General features: G+C 49.7%; 2 protein-coding genes and 1 long non-coding RNA gene across 8 annotated transcripts; all 3 read left to right on the top strand.

The window, feature by feature from the left end:
• LOC133239337 (uncharacterized) lies at positions 1-6,029 on the top strand. The gene is made up of 2 exons (XR_009733795.1): positions 1-89; positions 2,172-6,029. It is a non-coding gene; the product is annotated as an uncharacterized LOC133239337 (long non-coding RNA).
• C26H10orf95 (chromosome 26 C10orf95 homolog) lies at positions 88-6,029 on the top strand. Its single transcript, XM_061403271.1, has 2 exons — positions 88-2,327; positions 3,789-6,029. Exon 1 carries the CDS (start codon positions 404-406, stop codon positions 1,055-1,057), a length of 654 nt encoding a protein of 217 aa, XP_061259255.1. The 5' UTR covers positions 88-403; the 3' UTR covers positions 1,058-2,327; positions 3,789-6,029.
• A 5,180-nt stretch (positions 6,030-11,209) lies between these two features.
• Positions 11,210-19,134, top strand: CUEDC2 (CUE domain containing 2). Of its 6 annotated transcripts, none has more exons than XM_061403269.1 (9): positions 11,210-11,345; positions 17,206-17,289; positions 17,619-17,762; positions 17,856-17,917; positions 18,058-18,125; positions 18,212-18,391; positions 18,531-18,592; positions 18,674-18,734; positions 18,810-19,134. In XM_061403269.1, exons 2-9 carry the CDS (start codon positions 17,216-17,218, stop codon positions 18,954-18,956), a joined length of 798 nt encoding a protein of 265 aa, XP_061259253.1. In that variant the 5' UTR covers positions 11,210-11,345; positions 17,206-17,215; the 3' UTR covers positions 18,957-19,134. The 6 variants fall into 6 exon arrangements, with proteins under 6 accessions (XP_061259253.1, XP_061259252.1, XP_061259248.1 ...); XM_061403268.1 differs by having other exon boundaries at positions 17,203-17,289; XM_061403264.1 differs by having other exon boundaries at positions 11,211-11,345; positions 18,004-18,125.
• The last annotated feature ends 60 nt before the right edge of the window (positions 19,135-19,194 follow it).

The following is a 19,194-nucleotide window of genomic DNA, read 5'->3' as shown; positions in this document are numbered from 1 at the left end:
CTGAAAAGCGGTGGAGAGGAGCCCTGCTCCTGGATCTCTCTGGTTCCTCCAAATGCTGGGGGTCAGCTCCCCGAGGCTAAAGGAGACAAGTGAGTGGGGAGCTACCTGGAAGGGCATTTCAGGGCTGGGGCTTCAAACGGCCTTGAGTCCTTCTAGCCTGCTCGGAGCCTGGGCTTTGGGTCCCGCCCTAGGACAAGAGGTGACCTGGTAGCCAAACTCTTTAGGAAGAGTTCCCCAAAGCCGGGGGCACAATCGCAGGGGCTCCTGCTGTGAACCAAGGCCTGCGTTACTAGTCACCAGGATCTGCGGTGGACCTGAGAACAAAGCGCATCCACCTCCCCTACTCCAGGTCTGGACCAGGACAAGGCCCCAGGAACCACGCCGGCCGCCTGAACTTCAGACCATGTACGCATACTACTGCCGAGCGCCTGGGGAGGACATCTGGCCTCTACTGCAGCACCTCACCTACACCTACCAGCCCGCCCCTCTGCTGCTGCCCGCTATCCAGGCCCATAACTTCTGCAGCCGGCCCCGCGACCTGTGCGCCGGCGAGTGGGCTGGTCCGCAGGAATACCACTGCTTCCACTCCACCGGAGCGCCCCTGAAGGTCGCGCCGCCTTTTTGGGCCTTCCCGCCGGCCTACGCCGCGGCCCTGCGCCCGCCATTCCCCGCGCCCAGCTACCTGGGGCCATCGCTGCAGGCGCCCGCAGCCACAGGACAGGCGGCAGTCGAGAGCGGGGCGCAGTGGCCGGAAGGCGGCACCGTGCAGGCCGAACTGCGGTGGGGCCGTGTGGAGCGCGCGCTTGGCCCGCGCCTCGAGCTGCCGGACTCGGTGCGCCGGGAGCTGCGCCGCGTGTACGGCACATACCCGCGCACCAACGTGCGTGTCACCTACCGCGGCGGCGAGTTCCTGCTGCAAGGCGCGCCGCGCCTGCGAGAGCCCGAGTACCGCGTCAAGAGGGGAGTCCTGCGGCCGCCGGCCAGCAGCGACAGCGGGGACGAGAGTCCCGCGGGGGAAGCGGTGGAGCGCGGCCGCCTGAAGAAGAGGAAGGCTTGAGCTGGGGGCGCGCGAGGCCCGGCGGCAGGCGACTGTGAGCACGCGCGCCGTTCTCCTGCCGCCGCAGCTATGCGCTGGGGCTGGGTGCACCTGTCACCTGTACTTTTGCCTTTTTTTTTTTTTTTAACCACCACCGGCTTGAGGCTCTTCCTTGATTTCAGGTTTTTGCAGGATGGTGGGGCGAGGGCGAAAAGGGATCATAGAGATCTCTGAGTGGGTGTCCTGTTACTCCTTCCTTCTCCTGGGACTTGGAAAGCCTGAGCGTGTGGTGGAGGAAGGGCCTGGACCCTCTGTTTCCTCCCTGCCCAACCCTGCCCTGCAATGAGCCCCCACGTGCCCTTTTTCGTCTCTTCTCTCCAGGAAATCTCCCCTAACTCCCCAAGCTGAGGGCCCACTTATTCGCAGCTTGTAAAGACAAGTGACTGAAGTCAGGTGTAGGCTTTAAGATTGTTTTTATGTTTGGGGGTGGAGGTGGGGTTTCTTCATCTATGTAATGTGAGCTTTACTTCCCTTTTTGGGGTACAAGGTGTCAGGGATTAGAGTGGGAAACGTGTGCTTCCTCACTCGCCGGGCCCCACTTTCCCTTAACCAGCTGCCTTCCAGTGCAAGACGACTCTCTCCTAGGTCCTGAGCCCACCATCCACAGAGAGATTCTGAGGGCATCAGCTATTTTATTGAGGTGTGGATGGCAAGCATGGCTGAGGAAGGGATCCCTAAGACACAGATTTAGGGCTGGCTCTGACATGAGTTTGGGTAAACTCCAGGAGTTGGTGATGGACAGGGAGGCCTGTTGTGCTGCAGTCCTTGGGGTTGCAAAGAGTCTGACTGAACTGAACTGACATTTTTTAGACTCTCTGAGTCTCAGTTTAGTCATCTGTTAAAGAAGAATAAAACTAACACAGCCTACCTGGAAATTTTACCAGGGTTGAAATCTAAGATGATGTCACATCTTGTGTCCCGATTCTTTTTAAACTTTTATATTGTGGGACAGCCGATAAGCAATGTTATGATAGTTTCAGGTGAACATCGAAGGGACTCAGTCATACATATATTTGTATCTTGTCTCCTCCTTCTGCCTAACAGTCTTTAATAGGTTGAATGTGCACTATTCTAGGAGTTTGCTGGAGGATTAAGCCACACATCCGATTTTAACTACGGGTCTAGCCATACCACCAGATCTGACACCCAGGCTGTATAAAGTTGGTTCCTCATGGAATTGCTTTCAGTGAACTTCCATTTGTAGTTGGCCAGAAGATACCTGGGTATACAGGTATGTTACTGAAACTGTAGATCACTTGATTGAACACTGCTATAATTATGAGGTTCATGCAGAAGTTCTGTTAAACCTCAGCACTTGGTAAAGATGTTTCTCCTGATGAGTGGTTTGCTTTTTTTATCTTTGAAGCACCAAGGATCTCATAATTGATCATATTTTTCTCTTTGCCCTGGTTTCTAGGGAGCCAAATTTACTTAGGATCTTTTGTGTAAAACCTGGATCCTGAACTATTACCCCTAGTTTCAGCTTATTTTCCTTTCTTTCTTTTTGTAAATTATGGAAACACAGGGAGCTGTTGTAGTGTGTTAGGTCTGCTGTGTGATCTTGAGTGAACTATTTAATGTCCCTGAACCAATTTCCTCATCGCGAATGGGGATGATGGTATCAGGACCTATCTCATAAGATTATTGAGAAGATATCATGAAATCCTGCACACAAAATGTTTACCACAGTAACTGTCATATACTAAGTGCTCAAAGGTTAGTATTTGTTTTTATTTTTTATTTTTTTAGTATTTGTTTTTAAAAAGTAGTTTGCAATACAGAAATTTATAAAATAGAGAGTTAAAATCTGTTCTAATATTTTGTGTGGGCATGCTAAGTCCCTTCAGTTGTGTCCAACTGTGTGCGACCCTATGCACTGTAGCCCCCCAGGCTCCTCTGTCCATGAGATTCTCCAGGCAAGGCTACTGGAATGGGTTTCCATATCCTCCTGCAGGGGATCTTCCTGACCCAGAGACTGAACCTGTGTCTCTTATGTCTCCTGCATTGGCAGGAGGGTTCTTTACCACTAGAGACACCCGGGAAGCCCATCACCCACAAATGATCACTGAGGTCCAATCTAGTGTTTTTTTACTATTTTTTTCTGTGCACCTAATATTAACTACATAAAAGGAATCGCAGTTTTGCTTGTTGCCTTTTACATTAAGTATATCTTGGACATCGTTTTATGCCAATGAACATGGTGTTACCTCATTCTTCAACAGTCTGTAGCATTTGGATTCTTTCCAGTTTTTAGCTATTAAAAATCCATCCAACACATTTCTTGAATGCCTTTTATTTGCCAGGAACTATTGCAGGCCTTGAGGATATAGTCGTGAATGAGATAGCCATGGTAGTTTCTGTCCTTATGGAAAACATTTAAGCTGAGACCTAAAGAATATGAAAAAGCTAGCTGTGCAAAGAGAAGGGTGAGGGGAAGCCAGGCAGAAAGTATGGTGAATGCAAAAGTCCCAAGGAATGAAAGTCATCTTCACTGACTTGACAGGCATTTGAAAGCCCACATATGCTGGGCAGTATTCTAGGCACTGGGGCTCTAGGAGAAAAACAACTCTCTGCCCTCGATAGAGCTTACTCTAGAGATGTAATGTAGGGAAATGAAGACTGACAATAAGCAAAGGGGAATATACAATGCAGTGTCATACAGCAATAAGTGATGGGGTGCTGTTTTCATCAGGATACTTACGGAAGGCTTCTCAGAAGAGGTGACTCTTCAGTGGAGACCTAATAAAGACCTTTACAAGCCATTTGAATAGCTGGGGGAGAAAAGCAAGTACAAACACCCTTGGCTGGGGTGTCCTTGTCTGGTGAGTTAGTGAAAATGTAACAGTTAATGGATGGCGTCACCAACTCAGTGGACATGGGTTTGGGTGGACTCCGGGAGTTGGTGATGGACCAGGAGGCCTGGCATGCTGTGGTTCCTGGGGTCACAAAGAGTCAGACACGACTGAGTGACTGAACTGAACTGAATAGTTAATGAAGTTACAGATGAAGCTGGATCCTGTGGCATCTTGAAGCCATGTAGAAAATTTTGGATTTTTGAGCACAGGGAAATGTGATGAGATTTTTAAAAAATTATTCTGGATGATGTGTGGAAAAGAGACTATAGAGGGGCCACTGTAGAAATAGGGAGAACAGTTAGGAGGCATTTGAGAAATAAGCTGAGAGAGTGATGAGAAAATAAATGTCCTTGAATATGCATCTTTGTTCACAGATACAAGTGTTAAATTGTGGAATCTGAAACGTTAGAATTAGAGATTGAATCATTGAACAATGACACCCTAGTAGCAACAAGCACAGCCAGTGCCCAGATCTTTGATTCTAAATTCCATCCTCCAAAAAAGGAACCACTCCCCTTGGGAAAATGGCTGATTTCAAGGCTGTGGCAGGAAAGGTACAAGATGAGCCTGGAACAACTTGTGCCAGAAATTAAAGGACTCCTCAAAAATATCAAAAGAACAAAGGAGCCAACTTGAAGGGACTTCCACTGACCAAATCAAGGACACTTTAAGCATCAAAACAGTCACAGTAACAGATTATAACCTACTGAATAAAATAAGGATTCCTAAGTCCATGCTAATATTAACTAAATAAATACATGTGACTGGAAAGCTCTCCTTATAGAAGAAGGAAAAATGAAACTAGAAAATTACCATTCCCAATCATCACAGTAATGACTGATTCAAGTGAGAATCATTTCTGGATACTAAAACTAATGGGTGAAAGTTTGATGAAAAACCTGATATTTATATAGTTTCAGATATGTTCCAATAAGATATTTATTAATTACAAATTTTAAAGTAGTAACCTGAAGAAAATAGTAACCTAATAGTATAATAGGGAAAAGTGGTGGGTAAACACGTTAATAACCCCATTGCAGTAGTCCCTCTTAAACAAAATCTTTCTTATCGTTTTTTTTTTCTTTACCATCTTTTTTTTCTTACCATCTTTAATTAGGGTCTTTAAATTTTTTCTTTAATGGATACAAATTGACATCATGTGCTTTGGATATGTTAAACTGAAAAATACAACATCAAAAATTCAGTGGTAAGGCATAATCATGAGGAAACATAAGCCTAAATTGAGAGAAAATTGTTCGAAAATGTCAGTGTCATAACAGACAAAGGTTTCAAGTCAAAGGAGATGAAAGAGACATGAAAACTAAATGCAACGCATGATCCTCTTTTGGATACTAGCCTAGAACGAACATTGTTATGAAGGACAATGTTGGGACAAGTAGCAAGATTTGAATGAGGACTATAGATTAAAGAAAGCAATATGGTAAAAAAAAAAAAAAAGAAAGAAAGACTAATAGTCTACCATCAAATATTTTAGGAGTATCTTTAATGTTTAGATAGTATATTAGCAGCATGCAATAATTACATCATAAGTTCTCAAGCAGAGGCAGTCTATTGCAAGGACCTTCTTTGCTGCCAGTTATCATAGGCTGTTTTAAGTTAGAAAACTGAATAGCAACACTGAATACTGTAGAAATGCACTTTGCTCAGTAATACTTGAGTTGTTGCAATATTTGATTATCCATTTGGTTGTTACAGAAAAATTCTTAACTGTAATTGATGGTTGTTGCCATAATAGTATATTGCCTGTATTTCTACCTCTAGTAATGGGCTTTATGTGCTAGATTTTAATATTCTTGAGCCTGGGCAAGTGCACAAGTCTTTTTAAAAGAAACATGGTTTACTTGCACAAAACTGATCAGTTTTGAGAGATCGTAAATGCCCTTGAAGTGGTCTTTGTGGGAGTGAAACAAATGGTAAGAATTTGAATTGGTCCCTCTTATTATAGTATTGAAATTAAGTCTACTTAATTTATCAAGTCATGTTCATGCCCTGATTTTATATACTTGTATCTATCAATAAACATTGTGATACTTGAAAAAAAAAAAAAAAGAAAGAAAGGTTAACAGTTGGTGAATCTGGTATAAGGCTAAGTCAGAGTTCTTTGTACTATTCTGCCAACTTTTCTGTAAGTCTGAAACAATTTCTAACTAAAAATAGTGATAATAAGGATATTGAGTCTCTGGATCAAAAAGGATACACATTTAAAATGTAATTTGTCACAGATTTTATATTTTAATCTTAGAGATATTTTCTACATGCTGGTAAGCCTCCTCAAATCCTTTTTCTTTTCTTTCTTTTGAAACAAAGCAGGTTAAGTAAATCATGAATCTCCCACCATATAAAGTGTGTTCTGAATCCCCTTCCTCTTCTACCCTCTCAAGCCCACTCTTAAAGTCTCTCAACTCTCCTCATCTCTGAGAATCCACATTGCTCACACACATTCTTTCCCTAAGGCCTCCACTTATGCCCTGGAAATGTCCAGAAGCTGCACATAATTTACCCCTGTCCCCCAGCCCCAGTGAGGGAGGAGGTCCCCAATTATAGACTTTTTGAAGGAAGTGCTGCCACTCAGCTCAGTCCAGCCTGCCACTGCTTCCAAACCCCCATGCTCCAGCCCTGTGGCTGTAAGGAAGCCCTGCAGGGAGTCCTAGATGCTTCTTTCTTTGATCTTTTCTTTGAACTTAACCCTTAGAAGCTTAGAACTCATAAAACATCAGAGCTGCCGGAGACTTTACTGTTTATCTGGCTCAACCTCCTCAAGTTACCTCGTGTTGGGAAACCAAGGCCAGAGAGGGGTGACTCACCCAAGGTCACACAGTAGTACTGTCCCTCAGTGGGGCTTGAGCCACCAAACTCTCATCCTGATGGCCTTCTCCTCCTGGCTTCGCCCCAGCCTTACCCAATCCTGGCATCTGGTTTAGAGCCCTTTGCCAATAAACCATGACTGACCAATTTTAAACCCTATCCCACCTCCCAACTGGGTAACTCACATTCTACTGAAAGGAGGGTAATAATCACAACAATCTTACACACTTAACTGAGCACTTACTGTGTGCAGGCACTGTGCTAAGCCCTGTACAGAAACTATCATTTAATTTTCACAAAATCTTGATGTGGATATAATTATTATCCCTGTTTACAGATGAGGAAACTGAGGCCTATAGAAATTAACAACTTACCCAAGGGTATACACAGAGTACACCTGGGAAATCTGACTGTGGCCTTTACATACAGGCCTCTTCATACATGAGACATGCTCAGCAAAATACAAGGAACATTTATTGAACAGCCACTCTGTGAGGAACACTAGACTAGTCATCACGGGGCTCATGAATCAAGCCCCACTGGAAGCAGAGTGTGGAGGATTTGTAGGACATCGTATGCATCATTGAGGCATTGAAGAAGCTTCTCGTAAGAGGCATCTGAGAAAGACTTTGAAGGATGTGTAGGAATCTGACAGTGATGGAAAGGAGGTGTCCCGAGAAGAACTGAGGAGGGGTCAGCACGAGTAAAAGCATGGCAGAAGGAGCAGGGAGGAGCAGGGTTTCACTGGAGGACAGGTTATAACCAGGAAGCAGTGGAAGATCAGGCTTCAAAGCTAAGTGGAGGCCATACTTTGAAAGACTTTAACGGCAAAGTGAGGAGTTTTGGGGAGCCATTGAAGTCTTTGACAAGAGAGTGGCTTGAATTGAAGTTATTAAAAGATCGAGCCAGTGGCAGCAACTGGCTGATGCCCCGTGACTTCAGTATTGATGGTGTAGCACAGCCGGGCACCAGAACTGAGTCCCTAGGGCATTTGCTAGAGCTCACAGCCTATGGAATTCAGTTCTCAGAGCCAGGTGGCCAAAGTTCTCTTAACCTTGATGCTGCCCTCCTGCACTCTCTTCTGTGAATCTTTCCTCATCCCCAGGATGGGTCAGGTGAGAAACCTGAGATCTCAAGATTCCTCCTATTCCAGGAAGGGTCTGAGCTTGGAGCAGAAAATAGGGGTCCATTGCTAGAAGAGGCAAAGGTTCTCTCAATTCCAACAGGATACTGATATTAGATATGAGGGGTGGGGGCTCAGGGCCGTGGTAGAGATTCCATGCAGAATGGGTCCCGTCATCCCCTGTCCAAATGTGCTCCAATGGACCTAGGGGTGGAACTGGATAGACAAGGGACTGGGGGAAGAGCTAGAGCATGTACACTGAGAGGGTATTTCTCTAGAGACAGGCCTCCTGAGCCAAACAAGACCCACAAAATGTGGATCCCCAAGATAGAGGCCCAGGAGTCCAAGCTCCCTGAAACCACTGCCCGCGCCCCTACACACACACACACGCCTGAAATGAAGACAGGAAGTACCTGGTATAGATAAGGGAATGGAAGAGAAAAGACTCCCCTGAAACACACTGTGACTTTCTAGAGAGTTAAACTGAGGACGGGGGTGCTATTCCCACTCAGGGCAGAGCTGCAGCCTGTCTCTGGAGAGGTAAAGGCAGGCCGGCAGGCTCAAGAGCCACCCTCCACTACCACCCCCAACTTGAGTTGAAAGAAACAGGTCTGCACTTACCCTTGAAGCCTCTCCTCTCCCTCCTGGAGCTGGATCTACAGTGATGCTCCCAGAGACTGCTCCTTAAATAGGCCCCGCCCCAGCCAACTCCCGCCCCCGCCCCATCCTGGCTCTTCTGAGAAAGGAGGAAGGTGTGGGAGGGCCGGGCACCGTGCCCAGAGAGCCCTTTTTGACCTCAAGCAAGAATGGGGACCCCCTTCTCCACGCCCCCCAATCTTTCAAAGCATCCCCTTCCTCACCTCAGTCTCTGACGAGTCCCTCCCACCCCTTGAAGCCAGCCGCCTGGGTTCTTTCTCTGCCCTTAATGTCTGGGAAATCTGCCCTTTCTGCCTAATTCAAGCCCAGTTCCTCACTCTGAGATTGAATGGTGGGGAGCTGATGTGCTAGTGGAGGCTTTCAGCACAAGATTCTAGCTTTCCCCTTCAGCTTAGGAGGCCCAGCATCAGCTGCAGAATTCACTCATGGAATGGGGAGGAAGGGGGTATCAGTCTACCTCCTTCTACATCATGTGGCTTCAAGCTGCATCCAAAGCATGAGTGGAGTTTATTCCCATTCCGTGGATAGATACTGAGACCTGAGGGAACAGAAAAATCAGGGGCTTAAGGCCCAGGCAGTGTGAATGTCGCATGGGACTAGTGTTCCCTGGAGCTCCTGATTATGGTTTGTATGTGTCCCTGTGTCTGTGGTGGGCCCTCTCCCCAGCCCACCGTCTGTCCTCTGATTCCAGAACCCAACTCTTACTGCACAGAGTTGAGACCCTCCAGAATCTGAGCTGGGAATTGAGGGGCTCCCCCTAAATGGTCTTTCCCCAAAACCTCAAGAAGTTCTTTCCCATGATAAGTAGCTACATCCACTGCCATTCAAGAAACAGGCTGTTGGGAAGGGGGAAAGGTACAGTCTCAGGGATGGTCGCCAGGGTCTTGGGCTTGGAACCAGGGACAGCTCTACTGAGGAAACCTGGAAATTCCTGTAATGGGGGTGGTAGGGAGAGAAGAGGCATCAGTATTGTGCAATGGAGGGGAGAGGAGGACGGACTGGGGGCTGGGGTAGGGGAGCGACGGCTTAGTCTTTAGAGGCCTGGCAGCCATCCATCACCTCCTTCCCAGGGGCCTGCTTGGCCAGAGTTCAAAGTGGCTGTCACCCCACCCTTCATTAACCCCAGCAGCACCAGGCTGGCAGCAGCAGAGCTTTTATGGGAGACGCGACGCCAAAGTGCTCCCTCCTTCTTTCCCCAGCAGCCCACATCTTGCTCACTTTGAGGCCAGAGAATCCTGGTGGGGAGGTGGGAGGTTGAAGTGAGGGACAGGACTGGAATAGGGAGTGGTGATCCTCTTTTTCTCCATATTATGGCATTGCTTCTGTCCTTAGGGAATAGAGAATGGGACTTTCTACCTTGGACCATGAGCTCCTCAGCATAGTGACAATCTCTGGGCCCCCAGCACCCTACAGGGGGACTAGACCTGAAAAGAGGCTCAGCCTCGTGACTGGGAATGGGAGAGCTCATTCTTGAATGGAACTCCTTCCATCATGACACATTGAAGGACTTCTGGGAAGGGAAGGCTCTGGACTTCCCCCCTGGATAGCACCGGGAAGCTGAGGTAGCAGGAACAGAAAGAGGAAGCTGGGGCTTTACTGGGTACTGGGGTTCAGCCATCCTGTCCTAAATGAGGAGCCCTGCCAACATGGGCATTGAGGTACTGGCCTGCAGGCATCCTGCATCTGAGCTCAGGTGGGTCCTCAGAGCACCTGCTGCCCCTTCCCCCATCCAAACCACCCAAACTTAGGCCCTGTAGCCACCCTAATCTTGGGGAGACATAGCTGTTAAGAGAATGCATAGGGGCAGATATAGTCTTCTCTGGTGGCTTTGTGGTAATGAATCCTCCTGCCAATACAGGAGACGCAGGTTCGATCCTTGGGTTTGGAAAATCCCCTGGAGGAGGAAATGACAGCCCACTCCACTATTTTTGCCTGGAAAATTCCATGGACACAGGAGCCTGGGGGCTACAGTCCATGGGGTCACAAGGAGCCCGAAACACATGCACACACTTTCATGGCGGGTAAGTCAGTACTTAAGAGTTATCTGGGCAACGTGTGGCCTATATAAAAATTGATAAACAGAAGCCTTAATTAAATAGACTTGGGAGACCAGAATGGGGAGTTCCCATGCCCTATGACAACATCAAAGACCTCCTCCTATTTGCTGACATAGGGAGCAAAATTTGCTGTCCCAAATGCTTCTCTTCAGCATGGGAATGAATTTAGGCTGATTATTTTTGATGGGTGACAGGGCTTGAATCTGGACTGGACACGTAGGAGGAGAGAGTGGGATTTGGGGAACACCAGGTCTAGGAGTATAGGGGCCACCAGAATTAACCAGTGAGCCACGGGTTTGTGGGAAGACGGGAAAAACAAGGAGAAGTCGAGGGGAAGATACAGGATTTGAGCGAGATTTGGGGGGCTCGGAAATAAGGTGGATGGGAATACACTGGGTTGGGCCAAACGTCCTTGGTCTGGGCAGACAAGGAACTAGGAGGGCATACAGTCAGTCGGTGAGACTCCACCCACGGCGTAATCTTCATGCCTAACTCCTCCCTACCCTCAAAAAAAAATGGCCGCCGCGAGAACCCGTCCAAAACCCTGAGACAAATGGGACTGGAAACAGAAGCCCCGCCCACTTATGGGCAATTGCCCTTCTTAAAAATGGCCACCACAGCGCTTCTGGAAGTGAACCGCTCTGGGCCCCGCCTTTGATCTCGTTGGTGGGGCTGGGGGCATGCGAGCTGCACCGCGCGGGACAAGTCGCCGGCGGCGCCCGACGGAGCAGGTGATTCCCCCTCCAGGCCCCGGCTCAGGGCTGGAAGAGTCGCGGAGAGCATTGACCCAGGGTACCCGTCCTGTGTGTCTCCCCACGGTACCCCCGGGGCCCGCCAGACCCCCATCTCTGAGTCTCGCCGTAGCCTGTATTAAGGCGCTTTTTAGCTTGCTCAGGCCTCCCTCATCGTGTCCCCCAGGGCCGCAAGCACATCCATGTGCCCTCGGGCCCACTATTCTGGATGCTTAGGGGTATCCCGCTAGCTCGTTTAGGGAGCTGCTGCTTCAGGGGTCGGCCATCATTGTGGCCCCACTTCCTGTACTCCCATCACCCCGCATTTATACTCCCGCCTGATTTTGGATGCCGGAGTCCCGTATACCCCTCGATCCCCTTGGTGCTTCTAAGAGCTGCATTGAGGGTCAGGGGACTATGATGTCCTCTGGAACCTGCGTTGTGTACCAGGGCCCCAGGAGCCGGGCTTCATAGAATCTGGGAGAAGCAGTGAAGACCTCGTTTCTAGACTCTCGATGCCCGGGGCTTCTTCCACTCCGCTTCCCAGGACTCCTCCCACATGGCCTACTGGTCTCCCTCCACCTGGGGCACATCCCCACCTGAAGGGAACAACATAGTACTTCTTTCCCCAGTTTCACTTAAATTTGTTTGGGGAGGGGAGGAGGCATTATGGAGCATCTGGAGAGTTCAGGGCTGTGCGCTCCCGGAGATGCTCCCAGGCCACCTGGCCAGTGAGGATGGGGCAGTCATTGTTGGCTCCAAAGGGGAAGTGAGTCTGCAAAGTGAGGGGCAAAGGGGCAAAGACATTCTGAGTGGGGAGAATGGTGTGAGCAAAGATTCTGAGGTAGGCAAGAGGCCTAGCCAAGTAGGAGAGGAGGATCAGAACATAGGTTGGGGACAGACCCTTTGCATCATGAAAGGTGGTGTAGTATGGTGGTTAACAGTGAAGGTTTTGGAGCCAGACTGCCTGGGTATAAAGCTGCCATTAACTTCCTTTGTGACCCTGGGCAAGTTACTTAACCTCACAATGTGTCCATTTCCTTTTGGGTAAATGGGATAATATGATATATTAGTATCTATATATTAGGGTAATTGTGAGGATTAGGTAAGTTAATACATGTAAAGAGCACAGAACAATCCCTGGCAGATCTTAAGCAGTCATCCATGAGTGCTAAGTCATTTCAGTTGTGTCCGATTCTGTGTGACCCTATACGACCCTATGGACTGCAGCCCACCAGAATTCTCTGTCCAGGGGATTCTCCAGGCAAGAATACTGGAGTGGGTTGCCATGCCCTCTTCCAGGGGATCTTCCAGACCAATGGCTCGAACCCACCTCTGTTTGTTTAGTGCCACTAGGGCCACTAGTGCCACCTGGGAAGCCCTGTAAGCAGTCAGTAAATGCTAAATATTATTACCTTCATTAGAGGTATTCAAACAAGACTCACAATAGGATGTCAGTCACATTTCATGGGTGCAGCTAACCAGTGAACCCTGATTTGGAGCGCCCAGCATGTAATGGGGTTCTGAGGGGTATATCCAGAATTTGAAAAGTCTTGGGGAAATCCTGTTCTGACCCTGGAGAAGCCTGGCTGTTTGGGCTGCAGCTTCCCCAACTTAGGGACTATGAGGAGAAATATTAGGAGAAGGTGCTGGGTAGGAAAGGAATGCCAGTGAAGCCTAAGGAGTGGAGAAGGGTGAAAGAAAGAACTGGCAAGCTTTGAAGGCTGGGGAAAGTTTGGGCAGCCCAAGAACAGGAGGAAGGGGGACATTCTGTTAGGAAACAAGCCAGAGCAAAAGCTCAGGGCAGGAAGACTTTTATTTGAGCACAGTGAGGTGTTTCCCATGAATAACTTCTTGGACCTTGGCTAGAAGCTAGGCATCAGCCACATCCCTGAGAGCTTCTTCCCTAGAAGCTTTCATGCAGCATCCATGGACCTTGGTCCTCGCAGAGGTTGGCAGACAACTGCTAGCAGCCAGGAGTGGTATAACCTGGGGTGGATGTTGGTCTCCACAGGGGGCTGACTTCTTGGGGGAGCAGCATGATGGATCTGGTATGCCTGGTCTGAGCAGTTAAACTCCTCGCCAAGGCCCATACTAGGGTCTGAAGCAAGAGGCTGGCCTCCCCTGGTAGGATAGGGCTTCTCAGTTCTGCTGTCCCAAGTGACCCTGTACTGTCACAGCAACTCTGTGTTACCAGTCAGGGGACCAGGGAACTGTGATCATAGATGGCAGCCCTATCTCAACCCAATTGGAGGTCTTGACATCCCCCCATTCCCAAAGTAGCCCCTCGAATATACACTCAACTAGAAAGTCCTGGATTTATCTCTTGACTACTACAGTCAAGCCAGGTGACTCTGGGCAAGTCATTAAACCCACTGAGCTTCAATCTCTTCATTTGTGAAGTGGAAAGTAACTTTATTGAGTGTACATTGATCAGTAAACCAGGTGTGTAGTCTCTACGCTCATGAAGCAAGTGGAAGAATCATTACACATTGCCCCAGTAATTTTTTAAATTATAGCTATAAAAGGTGTTGCTAAATAAGGAAAAGTGTAGTCGGCAGTAATGGTGTAAGATAGAGACCAAACCAGTTCTAGAGGGTCAGGAACAGCATCCCTTGAAGGAAACTGTAAAATGAAACCTGAGAGGTAAGAGGAGTTAGCAAGTGAAGGTGTGGATGCAGCAGGTTACCCAGGCAGAGGACACAGTTCATGAAGAGACTCTTGCCGTGAAAAAGCTGGAGTGCTGGCAAGGTGAAAGCAAGCCAGGGTGGAGGGGAGTGATCTGGGTGGGGAGGGGGGCGGGCAGTGGTACATGACAGCTGGAGAGACAGAGGCAGGAGTAAGGCCCTGAACTGAGGGCCACAAAAAGAATCTGGACTAATCTGGAAACAGGAAATCATGGACAGATGTTATGCAGGAAGAACATGATTTTTTGTAAAGATTGTACAGCCATGATGTTTGTGGAAAATAGGTTGTTGGCGGAAAGATGGTGGTGAGGAGAACGACTGGGAAACTTGCAGTTAAGACAAGAGATGGAGCTCAGTGGGAGGAGAGATGGAGAGAAGTAGATATGTTGAGAGATAATGGTCAGGGCTTGGTGACTGATTGGATGTGGGAAGGCAGACGGTAGGATGGTGTCAGGGATCCTCACAGCATCTCGTCTCAGACTTGTGGCAGGAACAGCTGGGTACATGGACAGGTATACACAGGGGACAGGGACAGCCTTGGAGGAGTAGACAACTTGGGAGAATGTCAGTTTGGAACACGTTAAGTCATCCCCGTGGAGGTGTCAGAGAGATAGATGTACAAGTGTGTAGCTCAGAGGAGGAGGCTGGACTAGAGAATTAGACATTTGGGAATTGGTGACATGGAGTTGGAACAAGAAGATGTGGGCCCAGATGAGATCTTCCAGAGACAGAGGGTGCAGACTGAAGAAAGAGGAGAAGCAGCTTTGAGCCTGAGCTTTGCTGCCACAGTTAGAGGGGAAAAAGAGGAGAGGGGGCAGGGATGGCCTGAGAAGTAATGGCTAGGGAGGTGGAAGAGAAACAGGAGGACGTGATGCCTCCTAGACCAATACTGATGCTGCTGAAAGGGCAAATATGAGGTGACAGTATAAGAAATGGCCGTTCTCTCTTTCTTGATAAAAAATTGATAATATTGGCAAATTCATATGGTTCAACCTAATTAGACCAATTAGGGCTTCCCAGGAGCTCAGCAGTAAAGAATCTGCCTGTAACACAGGAGATGTGGGTTCAATCCCTGAGTTGGAAGATCCCCTGGAGAAGGAGATGGCCACCCACTCCAGTATTCTTGCCTGGGAAATCACATGGACAGAGGATCCTGGAGGGCTATAGTCCATGAGGTTGCGTAAGAGTTGAACACAACTTAGCCACTAAACAACAAAAACAATTAGACCAAAACCTGAAAACAGTAACTCCTGACCTTAGCCTGAGAAGATTTGGTAGAGATGTTGGAGCAGAAGCCAGACTGAAGCTGGGGAGAAGTGGCTAGCATGGAGAATAATAAGGCAGCAGACTTGACCGGGACCTGGTGACTGACTGACTGCAGCAGGTGGGGTTGAGAGAGGGTGAGGCTCAGGGTAACCCCCAAGTTCAGGTTTGGCAGCTGAGCAAGTTGTGTCAGCTAGTGAAACAGGAGGAGGTACCTGTTTGGAGGAGGTATACACAGACGGAAAGGATATGGTGAATTGGGGGTAGGTGCTCCTGAGTCTTCTAAGTGGGATAAGCTGACATTTGGACCTATGGATCTGGAGCAGTTTGTTGCCACCTGTATGTTCTTGACTACCAAATACAGACTTTATGGAGTCAAAAGCATGTAAGCAGGATTGAAACAAGTCAATAAGTATTTATCAAGCACCTACTAAGTGCAGGCATTTTTCTAAGTGCTACTGCTACTGCTACTGCTAAGTTGCTTCAGTTGTGTCCAACTCTGTGCGACCCCAGAGATGGCAGCCCACCAGGCTCCCCTGTCCCTGGGATTCTCCAGGCAAGAACACTGGAGTGGGTTGCCATTTCCTTCTCCAATGCATGAAAGTGAAAAGTGAAAGTGAAGTCGCTCAGTCGTGTCTGACTCTTATTGACCCCATGGACTGCAGCCTACCAGGCTCCTCCATCCATGGGATTTTCCAGGCAAGAGTACTGGAGTGGGGTGCCACTGCCTTCTCCCTCTAAGTGCTATGCTAAGTCACTTCAGTCGTGTCCGACTCTTATTGACCCCATAGACGGCAGCCCACCAGGCTCCCCCGTCCTGGGGATTCTCCAGGCAAGAACACTGGAGTGGGCTGCCATTTCCTTCTCCACTCTAAGTGCTAGGGCTATACCAAAGGATAAGACAAAGTCCCTCCCAACTCCCTCTTCTGGAAGCTTATGTTTTATGGGGGAGGAGAGACAATAAGCAAATAAACATAAAAATAACATTAAACTGTAGTATATGCCATGTAGAAAATAAAGCAGAGAAAGAGATTGGGGAGTATGGGGAATGCTTATTTTTGGTAGGTTAGTCAGGGACAGTCTCTCTGGAGGCAGCATTTGAGCAGAGCCCTGGCAGAGGTGAGGGGATGAGCCATGTGGATATCTGGAAGAGATAGGCAGGAAGAAGCTGGGCGAGTTTGAAGGACCCCAAGGATGCTGGTGGAGTGAGCTAGGAGGGAGTGGTGAGGTTGGAAGGTAGGCAAAGGCCAGATCTTCTAGGACGTCGTAGGCCTTGGGAACGAGAATGGACAGCTTCTGTAGATAGCCCCAAGCTGCTGGAGGGCAAGGACCAGGCAGGGAGATAGAATTCATGAAAGACTTCCTCTTCTATCTGGGCCCCAGAGCCAGAAAAGCCCCTTTGTCTGAAGGGTGGGTGGCCCATTCTGGGTGGGGGGATGGCTATGCTCAGTCCTGAGGCCTGCTCCTTGGGGGGCTGGACAATGGGCCCCTTGTGGCTGAACTTGGGGGCCCAGTGGCCCTCTCAGTGATGGGATTCCTCAGCCAGGAGGCATGTGACCTCAAGACCTTGGCATCTTCCCAGAAGATCTGGGCCTACTTCTGGGGAGTGGGGTGGGGAGATGGGGAGAGATCAGGGGGAGGGAGGAGGGAAACCTCCACTCTGAAAACTTTCTCCTGAGACAGTGTCCTGTCCTGTCTCAGGCTGGAGGAGGTGGAGAGAGAGGGAGGTGGGGGGGCTGTGGCTCTGCTTGAGGGAGCGGGGGAGGACCAGAGAGTTGGAAGCTACAGGCAACTTCAACAAATGGTTTCCACAGCAGGGCAGGAGGGAGGAGCTGGCTGCCCCCGGACCTGGTGGGCAGGGGCAGGCAGAAGAGGGCCTGACAAGCCTCCATCTTGTATCCCTTCAGCAGAGGAGAGAGCATGGAGCTGGAGAGGATTGTCAGTGCAGCCCTTCTTGCCTTTGTCCAGACGCACCTCCCAGAGGCCGACCTCAGGTAGGAGCTGCTCTCCTAGAAGGGTCATGCTTGGGCCAGTGCTGGAGTAGCTGGGCAGGACTCTGGACCCTGGCCAGTGGAGAGACTGGGGTGGGAAGCACTCAGCCCTGTTCCTGAGATGTGGAAGGGCTGAGTATGATCTGCTGGTGTGGCCTTGCCTCTCATCCTGTTCCCGTCACCCTTGTTGAACAAAGGGGAGACCAAATCTCTGAGGAAGGGGGAGGGTGGGATACTCTCCAGGCTTCAGGCTTGAGGTCTGCCTCATCGTCCCCAGGAAGCCAGGAGCTGGAGTCCCAGGCTAACAGGGCTTGTCTGTTCCCTTCCTGCAGCGGCTTGGATGACGTCATCTTTTCCTATGTGCTCGGGGTTCTTGGGGACCTGGGCCCCTCAGGCCCATCAGAGGAGAATTTCGACATGGAAGCCTTCACTGAAATGATGGAGGCCTATGTGCCTGGCTTCGCCCACATCCCCAGGTGGGGCCTGGCTGGGGCCAAGAGGACGAGGGGGGCTGGCAGATGGTGGAGGGTGGTAGAGTTGTCCTTTAACCACCCTCCTGGTCTTTTCAGGGGTACAATAGGGGACATGATCCAGAAGCTCTCAGGGCAGTTGAGTGGTGCCAGGAACAAAGGTGAGCCTGGGAATTGGGCCCCTGGGTGACTCAAACTGCCTCCTCCAAAGCCCTGGCAAACCTGTTGCTCTTTCTGCCCCTTTAAGAGAATGTGCAGCCACAGAGCTCCGAGGTCCAAGGTCAGGTATCTATCTCCCCAGAGCCCCTGCAGCGGCCCGAAAAGCTCAAAGAAGAGACGATGTCTTCTGCTGGGGACACCCAAGATGAGGTACTGGTAGAGGAGGGTACCAGTGAAGGAGCTCGGGGGGCTGGAAAGGAGGAAATAGTGCCTTTTGTCAACATTTATGCCCACAGGCAGCCGGCCCTGAGGAAGAGCTGCTGCCAGGGGTGGACGTACTCCTGGAGGTGTTCCCCACCTGTTCAGTGGAGCAGGCCCAGTGGGTATTGGCCAAAGCTCGAGGGGACTTGGAAGAAGCTGTGCAGATGCTGGTAGAGGGGAAGCAGGGGCCTCCAGCCTGGGATGGCCCCAACCAGGTAACCTCTGCTAGACCACCCCCCCCCCCCATGTAACCTCAGCCATGCTCCAGCTTAGTGTTAAGCCCCTGCCCCTAGCCTAGCCCCATTTGCTTCCCCTGCTGGTACCCTAGGCCCTACACCTGGCTTCTCTCTGCAGGACCTGCCTAGGCGTCTCAGAGGCCCCCAAAAAGATGAGCTGAAATCCTTCATCCTGCAGAAGTGAGTCTGGGCTGGGCAGGGCTGGGACCTTTGAGGGTCTTCCCAGGGTGGCAAGAGCTTCACCCAGCCAGTTTTTGGCAGGTACATGATGGTGGATAGTGCAGAGGATCAGAAGATTCACCGTCCTATGGCTCCTAAGGAGGTGAGACAATCGGGGTCGTGGAGCGGGCACATCTGTCTCCAGGCTTCTGCTGCTCACTGCCTGATTGCCTGACAGGCTCCCAAGAAGCTGATCCGATACATCGACAACCAGATAGTGAGCACCAAAGGGGAGCGATTCAAAGATGTGCGGAACCCTGAGGCTGAGGAGATGAAGGCCACATACATCAACCTCAAGCCAGCCAGAAAGTACCGCTTCCACTGAGGCACTTGCCAGACTCTGCCCGAGCCATCTAGGCACAGATCCCAGAGGGATGCAGGAGCCCTACACACGACACAGGGCCCGCCCTAATTCCTGTCCCCCTTCCTTCCCAACTTCCTTGCTCTACTGTGTTAACTTCCTCTTGGAGCTGCCGCAGGCACAGTAAAGGTAGCCCCAGGAAGATGTGAGTGCATTCTGGTCATTTCATAGCTGGGGTGCTGGAATACTGTGTCTCTCCCAA

The sequence above is a fragment of the Bos javanicus genome, chromosome 26, assembly GCF_032452875.1.
Source record: "Bos javanicus breed banteng chromosome 26, ARS-OSU_banteng_1.0, whole genome shotgun sequence".
NCBI lineage: Eukaryota > Metazoa > Chordata > Mammalia > Artiodactyla > Bovidae > Bos > Bos javanicus.
Note: the sequence above shows the minus strand (reverse complement) of the source record. Positions and strands in the feature narration are given on the sequence as shown.

Coding starts and splice junctions, on each gene's coding strand:
- CUEDC2 (XM_061403264.1), top strand. CDS start 17,216: ATGGAGCTGGAGAGGATTGTCAGTGCAGCCCTTCTTGCCTTTGTCCAG. Junction 17,918..18,003: donor GAGTGGTGCCAGGAACAAAG/GTGAGCCTGGGA, acceptor TGCCCCTTTAAG/AGAATGTGCAGCCACAGAGC. Junction 18,593..18,673: donor AAATCCTTCATCCTGCAGAA/GTGAGTCTGGGC, acceptor AGTTTTTGGCAG/GTACATGATGGTGGATAGTG.
- C26H10orf95 (XM_061403271.1), top strand. CDS start 404: ATGTACGCATACTACTGCCGAGCGCCTGGGGAGGACATCTGGCCTCTA.